Source organism: Phalangium opilio, unplaced genomic scaffold (genome assembly GCF_054372755.1).
Source record: "Phalangium opilio isolate 3A_F unplaced genomic scaffold, DU_Popi_V2 ptg000206l_1, whole genome shotgun sequence".
In the NCBI taxonomy this organism is placed as follows: Eukaryota; Metazoa; Arthropoda; class Arachnida; order Opiliones; family Phalangiidae; genus Phalangium; species Phalangium opilio.
In genome coordinates, this window is record NW_028324216.1 from 469976 (window position 1) to 497969 (window position 27994).

The following is a 27994-nucleotide window of genomic DNA, read 5'->3' on the forward strand; positions in this document are numbered from 1 at the left end:
GTAAGAATTCTTACGCTGTTGATAAGAATTCTTACTATTTTGACGCTCTCCTGCGGCGACGCTGGGCGCTGGCGTCTAGCCCTTATATCCGGTTCCGGAAAATTTAATTTTCAAAATGGCTTCCATCGTGCGATTGAAATTTCGGAAACAGTTACCTTCTTAATTTTATTTAAATCTAAGTTTAATTTTGTATGATGGGGGAGTTCAACATCAAATTCAAAGACCAAGAAACGCTTCATTTAATTAAAAATCCGTCATTCAAATCCTTCAGCATCTTATTATGTAAGTAAATCATTAATAGATTCAACCAAAAAAATTGTCTAAGCCTTGGCCTGTCTAGCCTTTTAAATCTATCAAGCAAGTTAGGTTGGTATTACGATGTTTATGTGAGGCGTATGCGTCAATCTAACTTAATAGTGTGATTGATTATAAATATATTATTAAAATAAATTAGTAATTAAATTAAATTAAATTTAATTACTCTTAGCATTGATATCATTGGCATCTGGGGCCTCATTATACAGTTCAGATAGTTTCCTTTTCAAATTGGTGTATTACACAGGAGCTATTTTAATTGGGGTATCCCTTTTGGATGATTGGGAGGTAATTAACATATTAATTAATTAGTTACCTGGTAATTAAACTAGTTACTTAAAGGAATGCGTATTCCAACATTCAACTGGGAAGTTTTTACTGAAAAAAACGTCATTTTGGCAACATATAAATATCAATCAGTATCTACCATTTGTGCCTGAAAAAAATAATGAAGTTACATTTCCAATGAAAGGAATTATGGGTGTCGTTTCCAATAATAAGTTCCAAATGTCATGCAATGGTAAATACTATAGAATTGAGTTGTTAATGTCTTCGGGTGTAAGATTACCAATCTCAGAGTTATGGAAAACATCGGATAAAATGTAATTAAACTATTTAGGCCTATTATTTTGAGCTATCTACAATTTTTATTGCTTCTATTATTAGGTATTGCGAATCATTATGCGAGATAATTAAGAAATTTTTACAACTTGATCACATAAAACAATTAAATGAGGATTATTTTGAATTTGAAAGCTCGAGTTACGATTCCGCTTCTAGTGTTTTTGATTCTGAAAGTAGCGATTCATCCGTAGAAGAAACTTTGCTGCAAGTTCCCTCTACTTTAAATAGGGATAGACTTATGACATTGTCAATTTAAATTAAAATATAACAAAAATGAATTATTATTATTATTATTTATTGAATTTGAAAGAGACAAGAAATTAAGAGCAGTTTGCTAAAATATTTTATTACATAACAAAAATCATCATTCAAATAAAGAAATTTTTATTATTTACACAAAATATTGTTTATTATTTATGATGCTGCAACTTGACGTAAGGGACCTTCTAAATATTTGGCTAATGCCGCGGCTTTTGATTTTAACATTCCTAAACCAACATTATCTTTGGCATGAAGGCATAAAAGGAGGTTGGCAACTTGAGTTACAATTACTCTACCATCCTATAGATTTAAATTTAATTATTTTTATATTAAACTTTCAATAAAAATTGAAACTTACGTCACATTCTAAAAGAACACATTCCAAATTATCATTACTGAAGGCAATTGAGCCAGCTTTTTCATATGCTAACCATATATTGCTGGCAATTGCAGCTGTAACTCTCGCGTCTTTATCTCCATACCCGGAATAAGCCAATAATGCGCCTTCACGGTTTAATAATCTGTTTAATTAGAGTTAATTAAGATTGGAGCGTGGAGGAGGGTCCGGTCCCGGAAATTGATATGCCAAGGCTTAAGTAAATAATAATAAAAAATAGACTTACAATGTGCATTGAACTCCAGTTGTATTAGCTTGACTTAAAACTTCGGTTAGGGCCTTTGGTTTCAACATTTTTAAAGAGATTTTAATTAAATTAATTTGTATATTTTAGTTTAAAACTAAAAATTAGGCTTGCCCTAACTAATCAGTCAACAGTACACGAACCATAAACATTGAATCATATGACTTTGACTCGTATTCTAAGCTATCTCTTACCATGGAGTATTATTAAAGGAAGCCTAGCCGCAATAAAGCTTTTTTTAAGGAAACTTTAATTTTTACTCTAGAAATAATACTCCATGGTATATCATACATTGTAGGTTTGCAGCATTATAAAGATAGGGAATAGTCTTTTAACTCCATTCTTTCACTGTCAAGTATGTGTGACTATTACCGATTTATACGAGGGGTCCGTCATTCGAAAAAAAAAAAGTACGGGATTTTTAAATCCCTCGGATTTTTATGGATTTTTACGTATTTTTTTTATTTAAATGGATTTGTCAATTTTTTATAAAAATCCAAAATCCAGTAGGATTTTCAAAAAACCGTTGTGTTTTTGAATTTTTTCATGGAATTTCGTATTTTTTCTCGGGATTTTGTATTTTTTTTCGGGATTTTGCATTTTTTTTCGGGATTTTGTATTTTTTCGGGATATCGTAATTTGTTTTGGGATTTCGTATTTTTTGGGGATTTCGTATTTTTTGGGGATTTCGTATTTTTTTAAGGATTAGGTATTTTTAACTGTACTTTGTATCGTCTTCCTGGAATTGTGAATTTGAAAATTTTGGTTTTTTTGTGGATTTTCACAAAATTTTGGATTTTTTTGTTGATTTTCACAAAATTTGGGATTTTTTGTGGATTTTCACAAAATTTTGGAATTTTTTGTGGATTTTCACAAAATTTTGGAATTTTTTGTGGATTTTCACAAAATTTTGGAATTTTTTGTGGATTTTCACAAAATTTTGGAATTTTTTGTGGATTTTCACAAAATTTTGGAATTTTTTGTGGATTTTCACAAAATTTTGGAATTTTTTGTGGATTTTCACAAAATTTTGGAATTTTTTGTGGATTTTCACAAAATTTTGGAATTTTTTGTGGATTTTCACAAAATTTTGGAATTTTTTGTGGATTTTCACAAAATTTTGGAATTTTTTGTGGATTTTCACAAAATTTTGGAATTTTTTGTGGATTTTCACAAAATTTTGGAATTTTTTGTGGATTTTCACAAAATTTTGGAATTTTTTGTGGATTTTCACAAAATTTTGGAATTTTTTGTGGATTTTTACAAAATTTTGGAATTTTTTGTGGATTTTCACAAAATTTTGGAATTTTTTGTGGATTTTCACAAAATTTTGGATTTATAAAAAAATTCGAACACACTCCCGGATTTAACATGTTATTTTGGATTTATAAAAAAATTCGAACACACTCCCGGATTTAACATGTTATTTTGGATTTATAAAAAAATTTCGGTATTTTTTGATTTTTTTCCGGATTTTCGGTGGATTTTTGGATTTTTTACATAATTTTATATATTTTGAAACTTTTGAAAGATCTTCGGATTTTCCAAAAAATGCAAAATCCTTTTTGTATTTTCACTGGAATTTTGGATTTGTTTTTGGATTTTTCCCCGAGCGTACGCAATTTTTTTTTGGCAATGACGGACCCCTCGGATTTATAGGTGGCGTTGATGAAAAGTCGTCTAGCAATCATTTTCGTGCGTAATTTGCATTTTAAATCAGTCTCGCGATGGGAGAGGTTGTAGCAGACGATTGTGTCGTAAAGTATTCACTTTTTCCAAAGTTTCCTGATAATTTAGATAAAAACGAGTTAATTAAACGTGAAAAAGATACTATAGACGAATATTTGGCGAGATTAAGTCCGTTTTTGAGTCACTATATTTGGCAGAATGAAAACTTTCGTTTGGGTGTTGTCTCAGGTATGTTAAGCCTTTGCTTTAAAAATGCCGGGAAACCAAACATGGTTGATGGTTGGCCTTGTGGCCAATGCCAAAATAACAATGGAATAGAGTGCTGTCAGTTGTGACGTCAGATCCAAGGTTAAACGTCACGAGTCTGCCTTAAGCAATGGGCGGCCATGACAGTTACCGTTTTTTCTTTATGGGAAAACAGCATGGGTGACGTCACACCGGCGCTTCTGACAGCACTCTATAGTACCGTTATTCCTTTGATGTTTATGCCGCTTTGCCCCCCAAGGCGGGATTTTAACCCAATTTCATAATTTTAAAACCCGTTAATTAAATAATTAGATATTTCCTTTAATTAATAACCTTGTTCTACTGGTGTTAATTATTCTTAAGGCAATGTTTTGTAAACTTTCAGGGGAAACTCCATATTTGGAGGGTTCCACCAATTATGGGGATAACATTGAGGATGAATGGTTTATAACTTATCTGCTCCTAGAACTAACTAAGACTGACCCTGACCTAGTCGTAAAGTAGGTTTTACATTCATATTTAAGACTTATTTGACCTATTTTGGCCTAATTCATGTTATAGCCCTAAATAGTCTTTTAAGACTTATTTGACCTATTTTGGCCTAATTCATGTTATAGCCCTAAATAGTCTTTTAAGACTTATTTGACCTATTTTGGCCTAATTCATGTTATAGCCCTAAATAGTCTTTTAAGACTTATTTGACCTATTTTGGCCTAATTCATGTTATAGCCCTAAATAGTCTTTTAAGACTTATTTGACCTATTTTGGCCTAATTCATGTTATAGCCCTAAATCTTCATATTTGACCTATTTTGGTCTAATTCATGTTATAGCCCTAAATCTTCATATTTGACCTATTTTGGTCTATTTAAATTAAACAGAGTTGAAGATACTGATGGTGAATTCCTGCTTATTGAAGCTGCAGATTATTTACCTAAATGGTTAGACCCTGAAACAAGTGAAAATAGAGTTTATCTTTATCGTGGAAAAGTCCACGTAATCCCAATAGCTCAAACTCCGGCTGAAGTAACCCCTATTCCTTCTGGAACCCCTGAAGTTAAAGACGCGGTTGATGCTGTAAGAAACCATTCATCAGTAACAGTAGCCTGCAATGAAATTCAAGAATCAATTCGCCGTAGAATAGGAGATTATCCTGGGAAGATATCAACGTTACATCATCGTGCACGATGTTTCGTTCCGGCTGCGGTGGCATCCATTTTAAAATACGAACCCCAGCTTGTTTCAGGGGCAGTTCGAGCCTTTATTCATAGAGATCCATTGGATTTAAAAGCCTGTAGAGCTATGAGATATTTTCCACCCGAAACGAGGGTCTTAACATCGGTAAAATTCACCCGATGTTTGTACGCCCAACTCGCTCAACAAAAATTTGAGCCCGATAAAAGGGTTGGTTGGAATTTACCCCTTCCCAATTCCAAATTGTTCAAATCACACAGTTTGGGTGTTAAATTGGCGTGTGGAATGGAAATCTTAGCTACGAGTGCCAAAAAATCGGATCTGTCCAACGTTGAACCCGATGATTTGTCAAATGATCTCAGATGGAAGAAGTTTATCGATAGTTTGAAGAATAATGGATATTTTAAAGGGGAATTGGAAGGTTCCCGTCTTTATACCAAGCTTTTATCAGAAGCCAGACAGTTTTATTGTCGTTCTGCTGAAGATGTGGCTAATGTTAGTAGGGGTGAAACATCGGAAGGAACTAGAATCCTATCTTTGCTCAGAAATCTTGAAATTGATTATGAACCCGTCAAAGAAGGGGAAAACTTGCCTCCAGAAGATGGTGAGAACATTTTTTGTTTATTTTTCTTGCTCACCAGTCACCACAAAGATGGCTGACATCTGTCGTCTGCTTAAGATATAAAATATAACCAAAATGGCCGACTTCCGTTTGTAGAGAATTTAGGCTTAACAATTTGTTTACAAAACCAAAATGGCCGACTTCCGTTTGGTTAGAGAATTTAGGCTTAACAATACAAAATATAACCAAGATGGCTGACTTCCCATTGGTTAGAGAATTTAGGCTTAACAATACAAAATATAACCAAGATGGCTGACTTCCCATTGGTTAGAGAATTTAGGCTTAACAATATATAAAACAAAACCAAGAGGGCTGACTTCCGTTTGGTTAGAGAATTTAGGCTTAACAATATATAAAACTAAACAAAATGGCTGATTTCCGTTTGGTTAGAGAATTTAGGCTTAACAATATTTAACAAAACCAAGATGGCCGACTTCCGTTTGGTTAGAGAATTTAGGCTTAATAATATAAAATATAACCAAGATGGCCGACTTCCGTTTGGTTAGTGAATTTAGGCTTAATAATATAAAATATAACCAAGATGGCCGACTTCCGTTTGGTTAGAGAATTTAGGCTTAACAATTTCAAACATAATCAAGATGACTCATTTCCGTTTGGTTAGAGAATTTAGGCTTAACAATTTCAAACATAATCAAGATGGCCGACTTCTGTTTGGTTAGAGAATTTAGGCTTAACAATATATAGAACAAAACCAAAATGGCCGACTTCCGTTTGGTTAGAGAATTTAGGCTTAACAATATATAAAACAAAACCAAAATGGCCGACTTCCTATTGATTAGAGAAATTAGGCTTAACAATTGGATATTCCATTGTCATTTTCAGATGACAGTTGGTTAAACTTAACTCCAGACAATCTTGAATCCATTTTGGAGCAATACGCTTCCGGGATTTCATCAAATGCTCAACAAAATCAAGAAGAATCTCAAGCTCGTGACGTAGCTTATACTCTAACCAGCGGTATTAAGAACTTCATTGAAAGCAAATCGGATATTGAGGGCGTTGAAGTCAAGAAAAGGATTAAACACAACAATAACAACAGTAAACCGCAACACAGAGACAGCACGCTGATTCATTTTGACGCTGATAAACTAAGTGAAGCCGTTAGTTCCATATTGGATTTTAAAACTCCGGAATCTGATGGGGAATCCAGTTCCTCCATGAGTGGTTATAGTGATGAGGAAGAGGAAGAATTGAGACCACCACCCACAAGTAAGTTTGAAGTATTTATTTTTCCTTCGTTTCTATGGCAACAAGGCGACTTAATCACCAAACTGGTCTAAAATTTGGCCTATTTCTTGTCCCATTACCATTGCAACATGGTAAATGTCCTTAAAGCCAAACTGGCCTAAATTTTGCCTATTCTTTACTCCGTGTGGACGTTTTGCAATAACCCACGGAGTAATTCCCTTATACCCTGTTAGTTAGTTAGTTATTTAGTGTGATTCACGCGATTTCATGGATATTGTAACCTTAAAGGGGACTGGTAAAAGTGACAGCTTTGGTAGTTCAAATATCGTGGCGCTAGGACTGTTTTGAAGTTTAGTGTAAAGCTAGGGTTCTAAAAGGAGTTGTGAAATGTATCTTATTATAGTTTGTAGAAGTGTAGAATCATTTTGAAGCTGTATTGGAGATGAACCATTCCGCAGTGTTTTTTAGTCCCTTATGAGAATATATATTGTCCCTGACCCATCAGTTTTACGACTTCGGAACCAGTTTTTTGTGTACATAGTGTATAGAAAGCCTCCCCTTACGCGGATAGTCACGTTGGGGTTCATTTCGAAAGTGCATAGACATCGGGAACACCTTCAATAGATCAGAAATTTAATGGATCCCATTACCATAGCAACTTGGCTACTGTCATGATCCCAAAACTGGTCTAAAATTTTTGACCTAATCGCGTAACTAGTCGAAAATTTCGCCTATTTTTTACTCTATTACATAGCAACAACACAATTGTTTTGATTCCAAACCGGTCTTAAATTTGACCTATTTTTATTTTTGACCTAATCGCGTATCTGGTCGAAAATTTCGCCTATTTTTTACCCCGTTACCATAGCAACAAGACAATTGTTTCGATCCCAAAACTGGTCTAAAATTTGACTTATTTTCATTTTGACGTAATCGCGTAACTGGCTTAAAAATTTACCTATTTTTTACCTCATTACCATAGTGACATTGCAACCCGCCTGACCCCAAAACTGGTCTAAAACTTGACTTAGTTTTATTTCTGACCTAATCGCGTAACTGGCCTAAAATTTCACCTATTTTTACACCATTATAATAGCAACAGGGCAACTGTCATGATCCCAAAACTACTCTAAAATTTAATCTATTTTGGTTTTGGAACTAATCGCGTAACTGGCCTAAAATTTCACCTATTTTTACCCCATTACTGTTGCAACAAAGCAACTTTCCTGATCCCAAACTGTCAACTGATCTTAAACTTCATTCCTATTTTGTTTTTGACCTAATCGCGTAACTGGCCTAAAATTTCACCTATTTTTAACCCCATTACCATATAACATCAAAGCAACACGCCTGACTCCAAAGCTGCTGTTAAATATGGCCTATTTTTATCTACTTATTTCCAGGACCCCCTCGCAAGAAAGACGCGAAACCCAAAGCCACTGTTGACAAAATCAAGGGTTACATGAACCAAATGGACCGCGAATTAGCCGGAACTAACGTTGGATTGAGTTTTGAACGCGAAATACCAACTTCCAACGCCAATGGCGCTACTAACACTAGTCAACGTTCCTCTAAGAACATGGATGACGATGTTGACAACGAAATGGATGAATTCCAACCCGTGAGTATCGATTTAACTCTACTTAAGAATCTATTGGAATCCTACAATAGTCAACAAGGGTTACCCGGCCCTACTTCCACCTTATTGCAGTCCATGGGACTCGCGCTTCCCGATAACGCTGATTAGTTAGAACCTCGCCCCCTTTTTTTTCTTCCCGATTATATAAATTGGTGGCAAGGCTTAAAAGGGACTGAAATTTATACTAAGATCAAGAAGTGATATCTATAGTTTATTAGGGAGAAGGTATAAATTCGCCCCCACATTTGTAATCTAGCTTTATCTCCAGTCCAAACGTATAGTAGGTCCGGAGTTAATCCCCGCTGCCTCTAAATTACAACCAGCCAGCATCTCATTGGTTCTTGAAAAACTTACGTCATCGCGACAGACGCGAATGACCTGAAAATTACAGTCATATTTTCCGACTGAGGAGAGGCTGCGAAATAGCCCGGGGCCTCCTTTTACGTCCCCCCTTGTATTTTGAAAGGGGGACTGCAGGACTATGGCGCACGAATGCTTAGGCATCTTATACCTTCTTCCTAATAAACTAGATATCACTTCTTGCTAAGATATATATAGAAACTGGTTAGAATTTCAGTAACTTCGTTGATTGTTACCGATTTTATTTTTTGCGTTCCTTAATTGCAAAGTAATTTTAATCTAAATGTTAAAGTCACGTGATACGTTATGTTAATTTTGTTATTACAGAGAATTAAGTTTAATGTGTTTTTTTTTTAATTGAGATCTTTTGAAAAATTAGTAGCGTAGTTTTTTTATACATATGAAAGTTCTCAGAGAGAGACTTGTCCTTTAAATGTTTAGATTGTTTTTTTGTTCTTAAATTGTCCCCGAGATTACGAATTAATTGGCTTTAATTTAAGTCAATTAGATTTTAATTGCCGATTTTTAACCTTTCTAAGACTGCCACACACACTTAATAATGCTACTAATTAAATACAAAATTAGACTGAAACAGTACATATATATAGTCATTTATTAAATGCCATTCATTATAGTCTGATTTTGTTTTTAAATATTCATTTACTGTTTTAGTTTATTCGCTAATAGAAGTTCATGATTTGAAGTAAAATACTACGAATTTTTGGTTTAAGAGTTGGTCGGGTTTAGTTGTAGGCCTAATTTCTATATTATGGGCGTGAAATATGACGTCACGCTGGGTTTTATTTGTGGTAGTGAACGTACTGGAAGGAGGGGGGGGGGTTTAGGAGAGGTGTTGAAAGGGGGGGAAGGTCATTACTATGTAGGACCCCACCCCCAAAAAACTTGGCTGATAGAGGCAGAAGTTAATTCTGTAAAGTTTTCCGCCATTTTGAGGGAAAGGGAGCACTGCGTTATACAAGCTTTTGGGTTGAAACTTACCAGAAACGGCGGGTCAGAAGTTCTATTCTGAAAAAGAAGTATATCAGTCGAGGTAGATCTTTCCCCCGTTTGTCTGAAGTACACTCTGTTAAGTTGTACGCCATTTTGAGGGAAAGGGATTACTACATCATACAAACTTTGTGGTCGAAACATACCAGAAACGGGGGTTATAAGAGGGACTGAAATTGGTTCCATTCTGTAAAAGAAGTATATCAATCTGAGGTAGGTCTTTCTCCCGTTTGCTTGAAGTAAATTCTATTAAGTTGTCCGCCATTTTGAGGGAAAGAGAGTACTGCGTCATACAAGCTTTTGGGACGGGTTCAAACATACCAGACACGGGGGTCAGATGAGGGGATGAAATAGCTTCCATTCTTTAAAAAAAGTATATCAATTTGAGGTAGAGCTCTCTCCCGTTCGTCTGAAGTACATTCTGTTAAATTTTCCGCCATTTTGAGGGTAAAAGGAGGAGCTATTTTCTCCCTTTATTTCATTATCAAGCCAATACGTTTTACATCATTTTATATTTATATACTACTGAACTAAAAAGAAAACGAGTGACTTACTTCAGATTATGAACTTCTATCGCTTAGCAATTAAATAATTAAATATAATTAAATTAAGGCATAATAATAATAAATAATAAAACCACAAAATTGATTCGCAAACAAATTGGCTGTATTCCAAATTTTATACACACATACATATACACACGGTGTCAATCTTGAAATGCATTAAATTCCGTATTGAAATCAATATTAAAATTAATCATTTCAAGACTGAAAAACAATTTATGTAATTATCATTTTTAATTTTTGAAACATTCCACTGCCATTTTAATGGATTAAAAATTAAAAAAACAAGCTATCACACATCAGGCAATATTTCGATATATTTAAATATCAAATACGGATATGAATATTTTCGCCTAATTTGAATAAAATTAATGTAATTAATCAACGATTTAATTAATTAATTAATGTATTTAAATTGAAATGAATATCAGTCGGATGTACTTTTGGTTAAAATCCCAAAAAAAGTCCGAGATTTCATACAAAAAACAAAAGAAAAAAATGCCTAAAAAACAATAAACTTTATTACCTTTTATTATAAGTAAACATCAATTTTAAAATTATAATAATTTCTCGTTAATTTATTTTTATTTAATCTATCAACATAAATTAGTATCAAAAATAATTATTTTAAATTAATTCTAGGCCTATAGTTCTTTGGTTAAATTTCACATAACTTATCACATTTCAAGCTCTATGGCAACTTTTGAAATTGTTTTTTTCTTTTTATCAAAAACCCTGTTTCCTTTAATTGTTTATTTGTTTGTCTGTGTCTGTGTTTGTTTGTTTACTCTTTAATTAATCTTATTATTTAAGTTTAATTTAGGGGAAGGTGGGGGTGTAGGCTTACGCTCCATTTTAATATTTAGAGCTAATGCCAAATCGTAAAGCTCGCGTTGAAAACTAGATACTAAGATGTCGGGTCTTCGAAGCGATTCTCGCTTACCCATGACTGCTAAAGTGATTTTGTCATGGTAATTCATGATTGATAATGATATACCTGTCAGGATAAATTAATTTGATGTATATTAATATTTAGAAAGGGTTAAATAACCTTTATGAAACGTGGCTTTGGTATTAGAGGCCGTTGCATACAGCCAAGAAGTGATATCTAGTTTATTAGGGAGAAGGTATAAATTCGCGCCACATTTATAATCTAGCTCTTTATCTCCAGTCCAAACGTATAGTAGGTCCGGAGTTAATCCCCGCCCGCCTCTAAATTACAACCAGTATCTCATTGGTTCTTGAAAAACTCACGTCAGCGCGACAGACGCGAATGACAACGAAAATTACAGTCATATTTTCCGACTGAGGAGAGGCGGCGAAATAGCCCGGGGCCTCCTTTTACGTCCCCCCTTGTATTTTGAAAGGGGGACTGCAGGACTATAGCGCGCGAATACTAAGGCATCTTATACCTTCTCCCTAATAAACTAGATATCACTTCTTGATACTACCAAGGCCTTCAATACCTAATTCCAATTTAAAATCCCAACATACCTGTACAATTTAGAAGTGGTCTCCAATAGAAGACATTGGTAACTTTATTACCAAATATTTTTCCGCTCATATCGGAAACGTAAACGTTATTAATTGCTGCTAAATACTTCCTCGAAATTAATTCCGTCGCTAATCTGACCAAAATGGGTGGTAAGACAACTTTTCCATAATTAATCCCAACTTTACTTAATTCCCGTCGAATTGACGGGGATAACCTCTTTCGAATAACCTTTAACCTATGAACTGGGCACGATATCCCCATGGGCATTGCTAGGGTCCCTAAAGAACTTGGTAAACTCTCGTCCAAGTGAAAGGTATCTTGGTCGTAAGTTGGTAAGAACGCCAATAGGTCATCGGGCGTTTTTTGACCAGTTATTCTATAGTATTGCTTCAAAGCTCCGGTCAAACACGAAGTTAAGATAACACCTTTACTAACACCCGATTCTTTCTGAATCTTTTGGACTAAAGTTTGGGGGAATTCCTCTGACCAGAAAAGGACCCTGGTACGTTTCGTGTCCTCTATAAAGTTCCTGGGCATGTAATACCTACAAGAACATAATAGTTCCGTGTACAGAACCCATGGGGCCATCCAAGCTAGTTTAACGTGTTGTTTTATGATGTCCCAATGGTGTTTAATCGAGGACTTAATGTCGCGTACTTGTTCTACGTCCTCAATGTCTTGGGCTCCGGAAAGGACAGACGCCACTGCTTTCTTTAGTTCTAAGTTGGCAGGACCGCAATCCGTTATTATATCTGATAGTTTAAAGTGTGTTGTTAAGTCGCGGTGTATTCTGATGACGTAGGCGTGGCTTTCGGTTCTGTAGTTCGAAATTGAGCTTGAAATTGAGTTGTCTTGGTAAGGGACTACGGTTAGGTCCCATGGCGGATGGTTACAGGGTAGTAAACCGTTGCAAAAGTCGTCAACCCAGTAACGGATCGTTTCTTCGGTTAGGGTTACGCCTCGCCACTGGTTTGACGCGAGTTTGACGTGGTTTTTTACGTCAAATTGTACGTCGCGTTTCCATATTTTGCAACCTAAACGGTGTTTAAGGTTTTGTTCGAGTTTGGATGATGTGGGTTTTGTCTTAAGGATGTCGCGAACGTGGTCTTGAAGCTGTAGGTTTGAAAGAAATTAGGTTAGGTTAAATTCTGTTAAACCTCGTAGACCACCCTTTGCAAAACGGAGGGGGGGGGGGGGTCACAGTATCGTCTGCTAAGTTGATACAGGGTTAAGAAGGAACATCCAGTACGTGAATCCAAAGACTAAATAGTCTGCTACTACGAATTTTTTCTTGAATTCACACTCCTCGGTTTTGAGGACCTTATTGGAATTCGTCGGCTCAAGGCCATACAAAAATTTACACGTCTTTGTTGTTCACAAACCTATCCATGTATGTTCCGTCTAAAGACAACCATGTGCTCAACACAGCAGACTATTATGTTACCCACCCGACTACTCAATAGGGTCTCTTTCAAAAGTTTAAACTAGACTGGTACCAACTAGATGTATATTAGGCGGTGATCCTTCCGCTGTGACGACCAACGTCACCAACTGGTTGTTAATCTCTTCAACCGATGACGCCTTCCCAAACGAACCCAAGTCGATGACATTAATGTCCTCGGCGTCTGGTTCCAACCATTGTACAAATGGTACCAGGACAATGGCGTGTGTCCATGCCAATAACACCACGAAGATCTCTAAAGGTAGGCAACTGGCGAATATAAGCCAAGCTACAGCTGAGAAGAGGAATCGAGTAATCGTTCCTTCACCGACTTTGTCCACAAATAATGCCGCCGCTTTCTTGCTGGCCTCGATGATGTAACTGTAGACATTGGAATTTAAACGTAGCTTTGAGGCGCTCCGGTATATAACCCTCATTATGGGACAAGTACCTGCAGTAATGAAGACGAAAAAGGTGAGTTGGCAATCTCGGTTATTTTTTTAAATCTGCGTTACGCAGTAAAGTTTATCTTGAGTAGATAAGAATTAAGGGTAATCTAGACATCGAAACCCTTTTGTTCCAGAACAAATATAATAACAAGTTTATTAAACAATTAGACCTAACAATTTTGAAAGTATCTCGTTTTTCATTGGTTGTTGTAAGCCAGTTTGCAACATACATGCTCGTGGAATCCCGAGCGACTTTAGAGTTACGCGTATAAAGGCGAGGACACCTATACCCAACTTCTTTAGACGTCATATTTTCAATTTATAGTTTCAGGGTTACGGTGCTAATTAATGCAGATAATTAGGCTAATTCGATTCTATTTGGAACACCCTTTATTAACCGAAAGTGTTAAGATTACGAAACCACTTCATTATCAAAATGTTATAAGGTCGTTTTGAAATCAATCTACGATCTTTTAAGGACTTAAACCAGGAATACATACAGCTACTAGGAATCATTGTGAACCCATATCTCCCTTGTTATTATCTATACGGGTTTGTGGGTATACCGGGCTTGAGAACTTACTACACGTCGTCAGGCCTATTAATAATTCTGATGGCGTTTCCTAACTCTGCGATTTCATATAATACAGTTGGTAGCGACGCGAGTTCCTAGACGAGTACGAAAGGTGCAATGCGCAGCAAGATAGGTTATAAATTCGTCATGCAAAATGATTAGTCTAACTTGATCCTCCCACAAATAAAGCTGCCTAGATACGTTGAGTGAATATGGCACGTACACAATTATTCCAAATAGTTGTATGTATTCCTAGATTTTTTTCTACGCAGTTATTGATAGGTCAAACCTCTGGATTAAAAATTACGGAATAGTTCTTTTCTTTACGGTTATCTTATTAATCTGTGATTTTCTAAGAATTTAAAGAGGGCATAAAGATGTCAATGACAGAGAATTTTCGCTTATTAGTTAACTTCTCAAGTGAGTGCGCTGCTAGAAAAACCTTCAAATCAATGCTTATCTCATTATTTAACGATAAGAAAGAAAGTCAGCTAATTTCTCGAGAATTCAGCTCAAAATTATTTACCAGTTTTTCGCATTGTTCAGCAAGAAATATCGTTTATAAGCAGATATTGGTTTATGATTTCTTTATTTGAACAAATTTAAAGAGTGCACTCTTAAACGGGCTGAATTTCAAGTTCATTTAATTGTTAAGTGCAGTTTTAGAAGGGGTACTTGTATTAGCTATGTTTTTTTTAGAAGTAATTGGACTTAATTGTTTTTGCAGTTAGTAATTTTGGTCAAAAAGCGGGGCCCGGACCCATGCAATAAACATAAAACTACACTGAGACTCATACTTATTATACAGAGCGATGCGATTAAAACTAATATTTGCATGGAAAACTAATTTTAAGTACTTTATCTGCTCAAATATGTGCTGTTCTTAAACAGACATGGCTTTCAAATTATAGTTTAAATATTAGTCTTGCAAATCAATCAATATTTCTATCATTATTGCACTATATCTATTTAGTTGAAATAAAAGTCTAACCTAACTAATAACACCACGGGGAGTTAAGCAGAATTAGTTAACTTAATATACTTCCACCGGAAGTTGATCAAAAACTATTTTATAAACTTCAAAATTAAGATAATGAATAACAAACTTAAGTTAATTATTAGCGCCAATATTTTTTAAAAGGTAGCAAAGTGTTGGGTAATTCCTCAAAAAAATTAATAATTCATTTAAGGCTCAATAACATAAATTTAATTAAAATTCCCATATTAATTAGAATAATTTGCAAACTTACCTGACTCTACCACTACGACGTTTATCCAAAAATTCTAGCACCAATAACACAGTTGATTTAAAATAACTTATCCATTTCTGTGTATTTTCTTCATCACCAAATTAGGGGGGATGGTTTACATTCAGGGGGAGGGGGTTCAAAATGAATTTAGGCGTAACATTGAACCAGAACTTAAGTTGGCCCTATTATAAATAAACTTCCGGATTGATGATTTTTAGTGAGTAAGTAACCACCGAGGGCGTTTTACCAAGTTCAATATTCCCCCCTAAAATCCCCCTACTGTCAATTGAAGACCCACAAGATACTGTTATATACCTGCTGTAGTTTCTGGCGCATTACGTAAAGGCAAAAAAACACGCGTCCTCTCTCAGAGCCTTAGCTCCCTGTCTAAATTATAATCGCATTTTCAACTTCTTTATCTTTGTTCTTTATTTTTCTTTAGTTGCAAAGTTCGCCGTGGTTTTCTTCTAAATCTTTTATATGAGTAATGGGTAGGCTATCCTACCAATTATCTTATCTTTCATACGCTTAAGTGCTGAGAAAAAATGTGTTTTTGATACTTTTTGTTTCGAGTTGTAGGCTTATTAACAGCCTATTTTATTTTTCGCGGATTAAAACGAAATTTTCCCGCAATTTATTCAAAACCAATCAGAATTATTATTTTTTTTTGTATCAGCTTATGTTCAGCCTATTTTATTTCGCGCCAACGAAAATTTCCCGCCATTTTTTATAACCAATGAGACGGGCGGATTCTATATGAGCGCGAGATCCCTCACGCGGGAAACGTTTTTTGCGTAGTAGTGGCAGCTCGTAACTTTGATTATGTTAGGATCTATGGAAAAGTAATATGGGGTGTCAGTGCTATGGAATAATTGTTTTGGCGGAAAAAGCTCGAGTTTTATTGTTTTTTATAAAGAAAAAAGGCGGGAAATTTCACATTCGTATTCGCGCCAGTTATCGAAAGACATTTAATTATTCTACACCAATCCAAGCTCTTTTAAATGAGTATTAACCTTAAAGAAAACCATCACAAAGGCTTAACACCAGGAAATTTCAATAAACACGTTTCCGAAATGAGGTTAAAAGACGAGTAAACACTTAAAATTTAAATAATGCACCGGATTTTCGTTAAATACAAACCAGTATTTTTAAAGATTTATTTGCTTTCTTGATAATAAAGAAGTTTATCCTAAATTTAGGTGAATAAAAAAAAATAATAAAAAACACAGGGGGTAAAAGAGATTGAATAAAAAAGGGCATACGTCAAGATCTCGGTACTAAAAACTAAAAACCAGTACCGCTTGTCAGGGTATATGTAACGATGGTGTCAATATACAAACTGGTTTGTTTTAAATTCCGTTCAAGGGATAGTAGCTTTAAATCTCGCGTAATTTTAAATACTTGAAAATGTGAAAATTAAGACCAAAGTTTAATAACATCATAAGTTCATAAGATATGTTCCATCCATAAGTTTTTAAATTCTGGTAACTTAGAAACTGGAGCTTGTAATTTTGAAGTGAGTGAGGTAGGCCATAGATTCAGGGTAAAGCGACATACGCCTGGTGCATGAGACGCTGCTGTCAAAGGCCTAATTAGTAATGCAGACTAAATAGGAGCTAGATGGAAGAAGTCCTGCAAAATTAATTAACCACCACCGAGTGTAGTAAGTACTTCAATTGACTCGCTTCCGTCGTTCTCCTTCTCCAACTAGTTATCTCGAGCTGGAAGTCTCTAGGAGGTAGCATTACGAATCGTATAGGTAGTGTCATACTTATCATGTAACATATCTTATAAACTTATGTTCCTATTAGCTGTATATGCATTCCATGATTTAAAATGGATAACATGCTACTATCCCTTTAACGGGGAGAACGAACTGCTACACGTAACATCTCCCGCCTGAAACCATCTAGGCCTAATCTTAAAAAGTTGTTTTTTTCATACAGGTACCATTTCGTGATGAACTCCCATCTAAAAAAGGTTTCCAACCAACCCGATGTTATTTCCTTTTTTATTATTAGAAAAAAATGAACAATTTCATTCCGCTAGAAAATAATTTCGCGGTAGCACCTTGCCCCGAGGTTTAATTTTAACTTATAATTTTTGAGTTAATAAAAAAATGGCGTACTCAACTTTATTTTTTCATCAAAAATAAAAGTTAGAAATGAAGTTAATTGCCATTACACCCAAAGTTTGTCCATCGCGATGGACAAAGTTGAGTTTTGTCGCGTTTTTAATCGTTGCCACAGTGGTTTTAACGCGATATCTTAGAGTTAAAAGTGTTTTTATTGAAGATGATACCGGTGAAATTGTTAATGATCCAACTATAAAACATCAGAACAATATCGTTTCGAAAAAGGTACGGTAGTCTTCATTTCATTTTATTTTGTTTTGGGCGTTTTCAGGCGTTTATTTGAATTCAAAAAGGCTTAGGAGGTTTTAGAAGTTTTGGGTTTTATATGATAAATGTATAATGAGGAAGATTTTTCGACTTCTTTTATTACTTTGTTTTTTTTTTATTTTTTACTCGCGTCACGCTTGTTAAGTCAGTAAATTGGTCGTGAAGTTTTAGAAATGTATCTGTAGAAAGGCTTCGTCAAGTTACTTGGGGTGTTAACTTAATAAAGAAAGGTCAACAGAGGTCAGATGATGGTGGATAGGTGTTCGATAATGATAATAGTGTGAAATTCTATATTTTAAACCACATTTTCATAAATTCCATTGATTAATTTGCATCGGACAAATTAGGCTTAGCTTTATAGTTTGAAAATTAGCCAAGGCTTAATATTAAGCCTACTTCTTTGTTAGCTATCACAGGCTTCGCAACATATATTAGGCCAATTTTAGTCCATTTAACAACAATTAAGCTTAGCGATATAGTTTGAAAATGAGCCAAGGCCTAACATTAAGCCTATTTCTTCTTCATTAGTCATCACAGGCTCTTCAACAACAACACCTTAGCGAAAATGTAGTCCATTCGAATCATATGATAACCACCACGACCACACCTAAGTCTAACATCAAATCAGAAACAATTACCCCAACATGGAACCCCGAATCGAGTGAACGACTGAATAGAATCGAAACGGAATGCAAGAAACAAGAACTGACCGCTTTGAGACGCGTTTGGACTATGGCTTCCAATAAGGACCATACCGGAAGACCCGTCCCGTGCAACGATAAAATGTGTCCTATGATCGCAGATGAATCCAACTTGTTTCTGTCATGTTCTATACCCAGAGTTGCATCGGCCAGTATAAAGGAAGTCTTCTTAAAGAGCCAGAACTTAAGTACGTCCATGGACTACTTAGAGGAATCGGAGAGAGTTGCACCACCGGATTTAGAAACCGCGCGACGCGTCATGTTTCAAAAGGAAGCCAATGATGTCTTGCGTCGAGTTAGCGCCATGTACTTCCCGGAGTACGTCATGAGGCGATACTACAAGTTCTTATTTGTACGTCATCCATTTGAAAGACTACTCTCGACGTATTTAACAATTAATAACTTGCCATTAGAGGAACGGCAATATTTTTACGCGAAGTACTGGTCTGGTAATAAGACTAAGTTACCCAATACACCCAATCAAATCGAAACTGACCTCTTGAGTCGAAGGATAACCTTTAAACAGTTCGTTCATTACTTATTAAACACTCACCCTGTGTATTACGACGCTTTTTGGCAACCGTATTGGACCAGGTGCAGTTTGTGTCAATTGCACTACGATTTTGTAGGCAAGTTAGAAACCGCCAATCAAGACTTGGCCTTCGTATTGCAAGCCATGGAACTGGACCAATCATTGGCGGAACAACTTTCAGTGTTTCTTAGAAATAACGGGAAACGTAAGAGCACAAATTTGCCAGAAACCATAAAGTATTATAAAGATAATTTGGACGAAAGTGAGATTTTAAAACTGTACGAAACTTATTATATTGATTTTAAGTTATTTGATTACGAAATACGAGACTTTGTTAGCGAAAAAAACCTTACTGTAATCGATAATAACGTTAAATTAGACAGTATTTTGTTTTAAAATATGATTTTATTAAAGTTAAAACTACTATAGTATTGTAATATTAAAATGTAAACAAATCTTGCGTGGTTTTTTGAATTTAAATTTACGCGCCTTTTTTCTATGACAGATGACGTCACGACCGCCAGCGTCGCCATCTGCCGGATATTTTTATCTAGGGATGACCTAAAAAAATTCAAAATTGTAATTTTTAATGTCATCACGATGGATGCAGACGAATACCCAAATGTTCAAGCTGAAACAACTTTTGAGGTGTTTTTATACGTTTATGACATGACAAAAGGAATGGCAAAGACATTAGCACCTGTATTAATAGGTAATTATAGCATTTTTAACTTAATTAAGTCGGTTAGACGTAAGAAATGAAAAATGAAGCCAAGGCTTAATAAGCAGGTGGTTTGTGATGACATCGTATTTTCTCGTTAATTAAATTTATAAATGATTAATTTTAATTATCAGGGAAACCTTTACAAGGTATTTGGCATACGGGAATCGTAGCGTATGGAAGGGAATACTATTTTGGTTCCAATGGAATTGAAAGCTGTAATCCTGTAAGTTTTTATGACATATAGTTAATTAAGCTTAATTAGCCGTTCCGTAATTAATAAAAATAATGTAAAATTCTATTAGTGTGGTACGCTTCTTGGTGAACCCGACCAGATAATTAATTTAGGAAGAACTGAAATCCCTTATAGTGTATTTTTAGAGTATATATTTGCACTCGGAGAATCTACTTATCGGTAAATCATAAATTTTCAATTTTAAATTAAATTAAATTAAATTAATTAATTTTAAAAATTAATCTAATCCGCTGTTATTAATATATTAAGGTTAGGAACATACAGCTTATTTCAACACAACTGCAACAATTTTAGTCAAGAAGTAGCGACATTTTTAACAGGGAAATCAATACCCCAAGAAATATTAGATCTCCCTAACGAAGTTTTAAACACGTAAGGCTAAATTTTAATTAATTTCTTGGGTTTAAAAACAAAATATGGGTGTGGTTTAACATTCTTTAGATTTAAATATAAACCGTGTTAAAATATATAATTGGGAATTTGGGTATTACTGCCAAAAACAACTTTTTTAAAAAAACAAAATAATTTTTAACGGAGAAAAAAATCAAAAATTAGTCTTTTTATACCATTTTTGTCTTGAGCCGCCCACGTGGCTTGATGAAAAGAGAGTGTACTAAAAGTTGAATAAGAGTTATAAGACCTCCGTTCATTTGTTAAATAACTTGGCAACTGTCTTTCTGTTGAACTTTTTCCCCCGAGTTTAACAGCCTTTCCTTTATAGACATGTATCGGTAAATTATATATCCACATCTGCTTAGGGGGTTAAGAGATATCTTTCTTAGCGGAAGATTTTAAGCTAGGTGACTAACTAACGTCCCCCCCCTCCTGAATAAGTCTGTCACTCTCTCAGAGAGGAAATTTTTAAAAAAAAAGAAAGAAAACTTGAAAAGGAACCACAGAATGTCTATTTTTAGAAAGCATCCCCCAAAATCTCCCTCTGCCTCTCTCTGTAGTAGGCCTAACTGCTTTAGTGCTTTTACACTGCAAAATAATCTTAAGGAGTTTCTACTTTCTAGAAGAGAATAGATTTTTGTGTGTAAGCTTATTCGCAAGTTATCTAATAGCGTTTAAATAACAAGTTTAAACGTAACTGCTAAATATTTGTTTGACATTTGATATTTATTTTCTAAATTTCAACACTTAAAGGTGATTATTTATGTTTTTTTACTGTTTTTTTGGGGTCTTTTTTAATGTTTCGGGTGAATTGGTACGCGTTAATTACTAAATTAAATGCTTAATTTAATTTAACATAATTTTTTTAAGTAGGAATTAACATTTAAGTTGCCGTTTTGCTTATTTTATTTAGGTTTTTATCTATTTTTGGGGTCTTATTTTTAATGTTTTCTTTTGAATTATTGCTTTTATTTAAGCGATAATTGCTTTTAATTACTAAATTAAACGCTCAGATTAATTTAGATTAATTTATAAAGCGGAAATTAAAATTTAAGTTGCCGTTTTGCCTATTTTATTAATTTAATTATGTTTTTATCTATTTTTGGGGTCTTATTTTTAATGTTTTCTGTTGAATTATTGCTTTTATTTAAGCGAGAATTACTTTTAATTACTAAGTTAAATGCTAAATTTAATTTAGATTAAATTTTTTAAGTAGAAATTAAAATTTAAGTTGCCGTTTTTGCCTAATTTATTTAGGTTCTTAACTTCTTACTGATTTTTGGGGTCTTTTTTTAAGGTTTTCTGTTCAATTAATGCTTCTACTTAAGCGATAATTACTTTTAATTACTAAATTAAACGCTCAGATTAATTTAGATGAATTTTTAAAGCGGAAATTAAAATTTTAGTTGCCGTTTTGCCTATTTTATTTACGCTTTAACCGATATTTTAGGTCGTATTTTAAATGTTTTCTATTGAATTATTGCTTCTACTTAAGCGATAATTACTTCTAATTACTAAATTAAATGCTAAGATTAATTTTAAAAGCGGAAATTAAATTTTAAATCGCAGTTTTGCCTATTTTAGTATTTTTCCATAATAATTTCTAAAATATCTTTATTAGTTTTTAATCAAAGTTATTTAATTTAAATGGATAATAATATGAATTAATTAATTTAAATGGATAATAATATGAATTAATTAATTTAAATGGATAATAATATGAATTAATTAATTTAAATGGATAATAATATGAATTAATTAATTTAAATGGATAATAATATGAATTAATTAATTTAAATGGATAATAATATGAATTAATTAATTTAAATGGATAATAATATGAATTAATTAATTTAAATGGATAATAATATGAATTAATTAATTTAAATGGATAATAATATGAATTAATTAATTTAAACGGTTAATAATATGAATTAATTAATTTAAACGGTTAATAATATGAATTAATTAATTTAAACGGTTAATAATATGAATTAATTAATTTAAACGGTTAATAATATGAATTAATTAATTTAAACGGTTAATAATATGAATTAATTAATTTAAACGGTTAATAATATGAATTAATTAATTTAAACGGTTAATAATATGAATTAATTAATTTAAACGGTTAATAATATGAATTAATTAATTTAAATGGTTAATAATATGAATTAATTAATTTAAATGGTTAATAATATGAATTAATTAATTTAAATGGTTAATAATATGAATTAATTAATTTAAATGGTTAATAATATGAATTAATTAATTTAAATGGTTAATAATATGAATTAATTAATTTAAATGGTTAATAATATGAATTAATTAATTTAAAATAGTTTAAATACTAATTTAAATTAAATTAAATTAGACATGAGGTGTAGAACGTGTTGATATTTGACACGAGCTACGAGTTAAATTAGGAAATTTGCCAAATTTCTTAGTTCCTTCCTGGTTCTTCCGAGACACGTTGCCTCTTTAGACATTTTTGCGGGTTTTGCTTTTACGTGCGTACATTTGTGACTCGTACAGAGTTTAGGCCTATAATTGTTACTTAACGAATCATCGGTTTAAAGATAGAATCGTTAAACAATTATTTAAAAAAAAAAACGGGAAAAAAGTTAAATTAAATTAAATTAAAAGTTTAAAAACAATTCAAATTTAGGGTCCTTTTTCATATAAAATTGAAACGTTTCCAGTCCCTTAGGCGCTTCTTTAAGGCTTTATTTGGAAAATATCCCGTTACACGTTGAAGGATCCAGGGGAATTAATTTTAATCCCTATTCGAGCGTCGAACCACCGCCGCCACCCAGAAATAATCATCAGAATCGTGAAAGTCCGGCTCCGGCATCAGCTAAACCCGTTAATAACGTCTTTGAACAATTGTTAACGCCGCCTCAAGAATTTAAAGCTCCCATTAACAAAATGAGCGAAGTTGAAGTGACCAAAACTGATAGTGAAAGGAGAGGATCCGATTTGGGTAGCGATACCGAAACTGATTTGAAAACCAGCTTCGTATCTACCAGGAAAAGTCGAAAGTATCCTGATCCACCGTTAATTTACGGTGACGTTGATGTAAGAATGTTTTACTATTTATTTGGTTTTGGGGACAATTTCTGGGGTTTACCAGGGTTCATGCAAAGCTGGACAACTCAGGGAACTCAGGGAAATATACAATTTTTAGTAAAATTCAGGGAAATTTGAGGGTTGAGTGTGTTTGCTCTGAAGGGGTTGCTTCACTATAAAAAAAGAAAAAACCACTCCCGTTTGTTATTACTTTGGAGGCTCATAACTCTGGTTCTATTAGAGATACGGTGATGTCCTTTGAGTATGTTATAGTCCTATTTCTCCCCTTTCCAACGATACTAAAAACTTGTGGTTACAACAATCAGGGCCCGAGTAATTAAGCAAAATGTACGTTAACATTCGCTTCATAGGATTAACATGGGTTTAAGTACACGCAACTTTGGAGGCTCGTAACTCCGGTTCTATTAGAGATACGGGGATGTCTTTTGAATATGTTATAGTCCTATTTGTTGTCTTTCCAATGATACTAAATACTTGGGGTTATAACAGTCAGGGCCCGAGTAATTAAGCAAAATGTTCCTTAACATGCGCTCCATAGGATTAACATGGGCTTAACTACTCCCGTTTGTTATTACTTTGGGGGCGTATAACTCTCGTTCTATTAGAGGTACGGTGATGTGCTTAGAGTATGTTATAGTCCTATTTGTTGTCTTTCCAATGATACTAAATACTTGGGTTTACAAAAATTAGGGCACGAGTAATTAAGCAAAATGTTCGTTAACATTCGCTCCATAGGATTAACATGGGCTTAAGTACACGCAACTTTGGAGGCTCGTAACTCCAGTTCTATTAGAGATACGGGGATGTCCTTTGAGTATGTTATAGTCCTATTTCTTAGCTTTCCAATGATACTAAATACTTGGGGTTACAACAATCAGGGCCCGAGTAATTAGGCAAAATGTTCGTTAACATTCCCTCCATGAGATACTCCATATATGGGGGAAAAAAACCTTGAAAACTGAGGGAACCCTATTTTTTTTGTGTTTTTATAAATCAGGGCGTCGCGGCTTTGACTACTTTAGCGGAAAAAATGGAGAATCAATTAAACGAAGAGGAGAAAACTTCTCTGAAGGAACTTTTAGAGTATATGACCACCGATTGCGGAGCTTGGGCTTTGGGAAATCCTCATTTAGATTTGATCGGGAGATTGTTGAACGATCGCAATGTTTCGCCCGATATTCACGTTTTGATGCTGAAAGTCGTGCAACATTGCTCGTTAAAAGACGATTTGATTCTTCTACTTCATCAGGATCGTAAAGATCATCACTTGATGAGTTACATTTACAAAATTGAGAATGTTACGTTTGATGAACAGGAAGAAATTGCAAAATTGGTAAAAATTTGCAAAAAACGATTTTGAAGACTATTTAATGGAAAGGAATTGTTTAATCTATATTTTATCGATAGCTTTGCAATCTTTGCCAACAACCATCGTGTTTTGATTGGTTAATGTACATATCAGAGTGGCAAGAAGACGGCAAATCCTGCAATAATAGCAAAGTTACAGTCCGTGGAGCCACACATTGTATTTTGAATGAGAAAGCCAGCATTCAAGAAATTGGAGCCAAATTTATGTTCAACTTGTCGTTAAAAGAGGTAAGAAACTAATTAAACATTGATTAGGGTTGGTAGAAGGTGGGTGGCCATCTTGGGGTTAGAGTTGACAGAAGGTGGCGGCCATTTTGGGGTTTGGGTTTAATTTTCTTCTAATATCTTTTTAGTTATTCGATGATACTGCTTCTGAATTATCTATGGCCATTTTGCAATATTTGCAAAGCGATTTAAAGGAAGAAACTGGTAAATTACGCAAAAAATTGTTAAGCCTAATTATGCCTACTAGTTTTCTAGAACCAAGGCTTAATAAAATCCTTCGTTTGTTTCTGATTGAATCTTTGCAGCTTTCCAATGCCTTACGGCTTTATCCTTACGCCAAAATTGTTAAGCCTAATTATGCCTACTAGTTTTTTAGAACCAAGGCTTAATAAAATCCTTTGTTTGTTTCTAATTGAATCTTTGCAGCTTTCCAATGCCTTACGGCTTTATCCTTACGCCAAAATTGTTAAGCCTAATTATGCCTACTAGTTTTCTAGAACCAAGGCTTAATAAAATCCTTTGTTTGTTTCTAATTGAATCTTTGCAGCTTTCCAATGCCTTACGGCTTTATCCTTACGCCAAAATTGTTAAGCCTAATTATGCCTACTAGTTTTCTAGAACCAAGGCTCAATAAAATCCTTTGTTCTAATCCTAATTGAATCTTTGCAACTTTCCAATGCCTTACGGCTTTATTCTTACGCCAAAATTGTTAAGCCTAATTATGCCTACTTGTTTTTTAGAACCAAGGCTTAATAAAATCCTTTGTTGCTACTTCAATCTTTGCAGTTTTCCAATGCCTTACGGTTTTATCCTTACGCCAAAATTGTTAAGCCTAATTATGCCTACTAGAACCAAGGCTTAATAAAATCCTTTGTTTCTAATTGAATCTTTGCAGCTTTCCAATGCCTTACGGCTTTATCCCGATTTATTGATATCAATACAACCGAAATTCCCGTTTTGGTTAAAATGTTGGGACCCGATTTGTCCAAATTTAAATCATTAAAATCGGAACGCGTAAGTAAATTAGTAGACGAGATTAACTCCAAAACGGGAGGTCCTGGAAGTTAGTTAGTTTCCGTTGTCTCTTTTCTTGACGGGTTTTTTCTTTTCTTTTCCTTTTGTATGCGAATCAATTTCGTAATTTTCTATTTAAAAAATACTATACAATACAATACAATACGCAAAGTTAAATATTTAAAAATATAAGAATTATATTAATGGTCCGTTAAACTTAATTAATTAACATAAACAAATAATGCCTTTGTAATTCTTCCTGAAAATCCACCGTATTTTAGAAACCTTAATTAATTTAGTAAGTTAATACTTAATAGATTCCCTCCGATAATTTAAAAATTAGGCCAAATTTAAAATTAGGTGAAAAAATAGGCCTGAATTTTTTTTTTGAAAAATAGGCCAAAATTATTTGGGCTTAGTTTTAATTTAAAATTGGGTCAAAAATTGGCCAAATTTAAAATTAGGTGAAATAAATAGGCCAAAATTATTTGGTTTAATTTTAATTAAAAAATAGACCAAAATTATTTGGTTTAATTTTAATTTAAAGTTAGGCGAAAAATAGGTCAAATTTAAGATTATGTGAAAAATAGGTCAAATTTAAGATTATGTGAAAAATAGGCCTAAATTTAAGATTATGTAAAAAATAGGCCTAAATTTAAAATATTTTAAAAAAATAGCCAAATTTATTGGGTTTATAAAACGTTTGTGATAGAAAATATTTATTAATTTTTAAAAAACAATTTTTAATTTATAAAAAAATGTTTTAAACAGGAAATTTATTATTTAAGGTGTTTTTTGTTTTTTTTTACAAAAATTTCATTTGGCCAAAAAAAAAAAATTGTGACAGTTGCAACAGTTTTCTTTTTTGTACCGTTTTAGATATGGATGGATTTCTATAATTTAATTTATAATCCAAAATAAAATATTTTGGAAACAATAACCAGTATTTAATTTAATTTAATTCAAACCAATTTAATTACATTTTTATTAAGATCCTATTAATTTATCAACAAAACCATTAATTTTATCATCATCTATGACTCCTATGAACCGATCTACAACTTTGCCATCTTTCATAGCAAGAACTGAAGGGACAGCAGTGACGTCATATTCCATAGCTAGTTCAGAATGTTCATCAATGTCCACTTTGGCCAAATGAACTTTGTCCTTTTTTGATTGGATAATAGTTTCCAGTCTAGGGGCTAGAATCTTACATGGTCCACACCAACTAAAACATTTAGGGTCATAAAAATATGTAAATTATTTGGATTTTAATTGGTTTACCTTGCATGAAAGTCAACTAGAACAGGGTCTTTGCTTTCCAAGACCTTTGACTTGAAATCGTCTACGTCTTGGACGTTAAAAATCTCCCTGTTCACCTTTGAAGTGGTAATACAGCGGAATCCCGGTTGCGTTTGACCCCTACTAGTTTGACCTTTGATGTTAAACAGAGTGGATGGGTTCGGATGGAATCTCTTAATTTTTACTAATAAATTACTAGTTTTTAATATATTTAAACAACGAATAGACATTATGGTAAGTTGATTTAACGTTTAATTAACTGATTAAGTTAGATTAGAAATTGGTTAATTAAGTTTTTCAGATTAGAGGTAATTATGAAGTGACGAATCACGATAGAGTTAGAAAGATTTTAAACGTTAAGCCTCGGCTAAAATGAATGGGTTAGGATAAGTTGAGTCAAATCAGTCCTAAA

The 27994-nt window shown here is 33.7% G+C and overlaps 7 protein-coding genes across 15 annotated transcripts in view; 4 read left to right on the top strand and 3 right to left on the bottom strand.

Moving 5' to 3' along the window:
• Positions 1-10: 10 nt before the first annotated feature.
• Positions 11-1213, top strand: LOC149621383 (cytochrome b-245 chaperone 1-like). Its single transcript, XM_089853745.1, has 4 exons — positions 11-282; positions 488-603; positions 658-917; positions 982-1213. Exons 1-4 carry the CDS (start codon positions 192-194, stop codon positions 1193-1195), a joined length of 681 nt encoding a protein of 226 aa, XP_089709871.1. The 5' UTR covers positions 11-191; the 3' UTR covers positions 1196-1213.
• Positions 1214-1259: 46 nt separating this feature from the next.
• Lamtor2 (Late endosomal/lysosomal adaptor, MAPK and MTOR activator 2) lies at positions 1260-2011 on the bottom strand. The gene is made up of 3 exons (XM_089853746.1): positions 1824-2011; positions 1559-1721; positions 1260-1500 (listed from the first exon to the last, which is right to left on the bottom strand). The coding sequence occupies exons 1-3, from the start codon at positions 1889-1891 to the stop codon at positions 1354-1356; spliced, it is 378 nt and encodes a 125-aa protein (XP_089709872.1). The 5' UTR covers positions 1892-2011; the 3' UTR covers positions 1260-1353.
• Positions 2012-3530: 1519 nt separating this feature from the next.
• Positions 3531-10936, top strand: ecd (ecdysoneless cell cycle regulator). The gene is made up of 5 exons (XM_089853800.1): positions 3531-3758; positions 4162-4276; positions 4657-5573; positions 6435-6821; positions 8204-10936. Exons 1-5 carry the CDS (start codon positions 3569-3571, stop codon positions 8545-8547), a joined length of 1953 nt encoding a protein of 650 aa, XP_089709926.1. The 5' UTR covers positions 3531-3568; the 3' UTR covers positions 8548-10936.
• On the bottom strand, positions 10452-15995 carry LOC149621386 (uncharacterized). Its single transcript, XM_089853801.1, has 4 exons — positions 15580-15995; positions 13366-13757; positions 11865-12978; positions 10452-11367 (listed from the first exon to the last, which is right to left on the bottom strand). The coding sequence occupies exons 2-4, from the start codon at positions 13741-13743 to the stop codon at positions 11162-11164; spliced, it is 1698 nt and encodes a 565-aa protein (XP_089709927.1). The 5' UTR covers positions 13744-13757; positions 15580-15995; the 3' UTR covers positions 10452-11161.
• Positions 15996-16240: 245 nt separating this feature from the next.
• Positions 16241-27220, top strand: LOC149621387 (uncharacterized). Of its 3 annotated transcripts, none has more exons than XM_089853803.1 (9): positions 19750-19925; positions 20069-20160; positions 20240-20349; positions 20440-20562; positions 23286-23661; positions 24671-25006; positions 25081-25269; positions 25395-25470; positions 25572-26097. In XM_089853803.1, exons 1-9 carry the CDS (start codon positions 19814-19816, stop codon positions 25613-25615), a joined length of 1458 nt encoding a protein of 485 aa, XP_089709929.1. In that variant the 5' UTR covers positions 19750-19813; the 3' UTR covers positions 25616-26097. The 3 variants fall into 3 exon arrangements, 2 of the variants coding, with proteins under 2 accessions (XP_089709929.1, XP_089709928.1); XM_089853802.1 differs by lacking the exon at positions 25572-26097 and adding an exon at positions 26162-27220 and having other exon boundaries at positions 19755-19925; XR_016375105.1 differs by lacking the exons at positions 20240-20349; positions 20440-20562; positions 23286-23661; ... (2 more) ...; positions 25395-25470; positions 25572-26097 and adding an exon at positions 16241-17938 and having other exon boundaries at positions 18509-19925.
• Positions 26963-27965, bottom strand: LOC149621388 (thioredoxin, mitochondrial). The gene is made up of 2 exons (XM_089853815.1): positions 27565-27965; positions 26963-27508 (listed from the first exon to the last, which is right to left on the bottom strand). Exons 1-2 carry the CDS (start codon positions 27810-27812, stop codon positions 27268-27270), a joined length of 489 nt encoding a protein of 162 aa, XP_089709941.1. The 5' UTR covers positions 27813-27965; the 3' UTR covers positions 26963-27267.
• Positions 27729-27994, top strand: part of gw (trinucleotide repeat containing adaptor protein gawky) — a 43752-nt gene continuing 43486 nt past the window's right edge. For 2 of the 7 annotated variants that reach the window (XM_089853788.1, XM_089853790.1), the window contains exon 1: positions 27729-27816. The gene's annotated coding sequence lies outside the window, so the exon portion shown is untranslated. The remainder of the gene's footprint in view (positions 27817-27994) is intronic. The other 5 variants (XM_089853792.1, XM_089853795.1, XM_089853794.1 and 2 more) reach the window with 3 other exon arrangements.

Coding starts and splice junctions, on each gene's coding strand:
- LOC149621388 (XM_089853815.1), bottom strand. CDS start 27,812: ATGTCTATTCGTTGTTTAAATATATTAAAAACTAGTAATTTATTAGTA. Junction 27,509..27,564: donor CTAGTTGACTTTCATGCAAG/GTAAACCAATTA, acceptor TAAATGTTTTAG/TTGGTGTGGACCATGTAAGA.
- LOC149621383 (XM_089853745.1), top strand. CDS start 192: ATGATGGGGGAGTTCAACATCAAATTCAAAGACCAAGAAACGCTTCAT. Junction 283..487: donor ATCCTTCAGCATCTTATTAT/GTAAGTAAATCA, acceptor AATTACTCTTAG/CATTGATATCATTGGCATCT. Junction 604..657: donor CCCTTTTGGATGATTGGGAG/GTAATTAACATA, acceptor AGTTACTTAAAG/GAATGCGTATTCCAACATTC.
- LOC149621387 (XM_089853802.1), top strand. CDS start 19,814: ATGGATGCAGACGAATACCCAAATGTTCAAGCTGAAACAACTTTTGAG. Junction 23,662..24,670: donor TAATTTACGGTGACGTTGAT/GTAAGAATGTTT, acceptor TTTATAAATCAG/GGCGTCGCGGCTTTGACTAC. Junction 25,270..25,394: donor TCAACTTGTCGTTAAAAGAG/GTAAGAAACTAA, acceptor ATATCTTTTTAG/TTATTCGATGATACTGCTTC.
- ecd (XM_089853800.1), top strand. CDS start 3,569: ATGGGAGAGGTTGTAGCAGACGATTGTGTCGTAAAGTATTCACTTTTT. Junction 3,759..4,161: donor TCGTTTGGGTGTTGTCTCAG/GTATGTTAAGCC, acceptor GTAAACTTTCAG/GGGAAACTCCATATTTGGAG. Junction 4,277..4,656: donor GACCCTGACCTAGTCGTAAA/GTAGGTTTTACA, acceptor TAAATTAAACAG/AGTTGAAGATACTGATGGTG.
- LOC149621386 (XM_089853801.1), bottom strand. CDS start 13,743: ATGAGGGTTATATACCGGAGCGCCTCAAAGCTACGTTTAAATTCCAAT. Junction 12,979..13,365: donor CACCGCCTAATATACATCTA/GTTGGTACCAGT, acceptor TCAAACCTACAG/CTTCAAGACCACGTTCGCGA. Junction 11,368..11,864: donor ACCACTTCTAAATTGTACAG/GTATGTTGGGAT, acceptor TTATCCTGACAG/GTATATCATTATCAATCATG.
- Lamtor2 (XM_089853746.1), bottom strand. CDS start 1,891: ATGTTGAAACCAAAGGCCCTAACCGAAGTTTTAAGTCAAGCTAATACA. Junction 1,722..1,823: donor ACTGGAGTTCAATGCACATT/GTAAGTCTATTT, acceptor CTAATTAAACAG/ATTATTAAACCGTGAAGGCG. Junction 1,501..1,558: donor GTGTTCTTTTAGAATGTGAC/GTAAGTTTCAAT, acceptor TTAAATCTATAG/GATGGTAGAGTAATTGTAAC.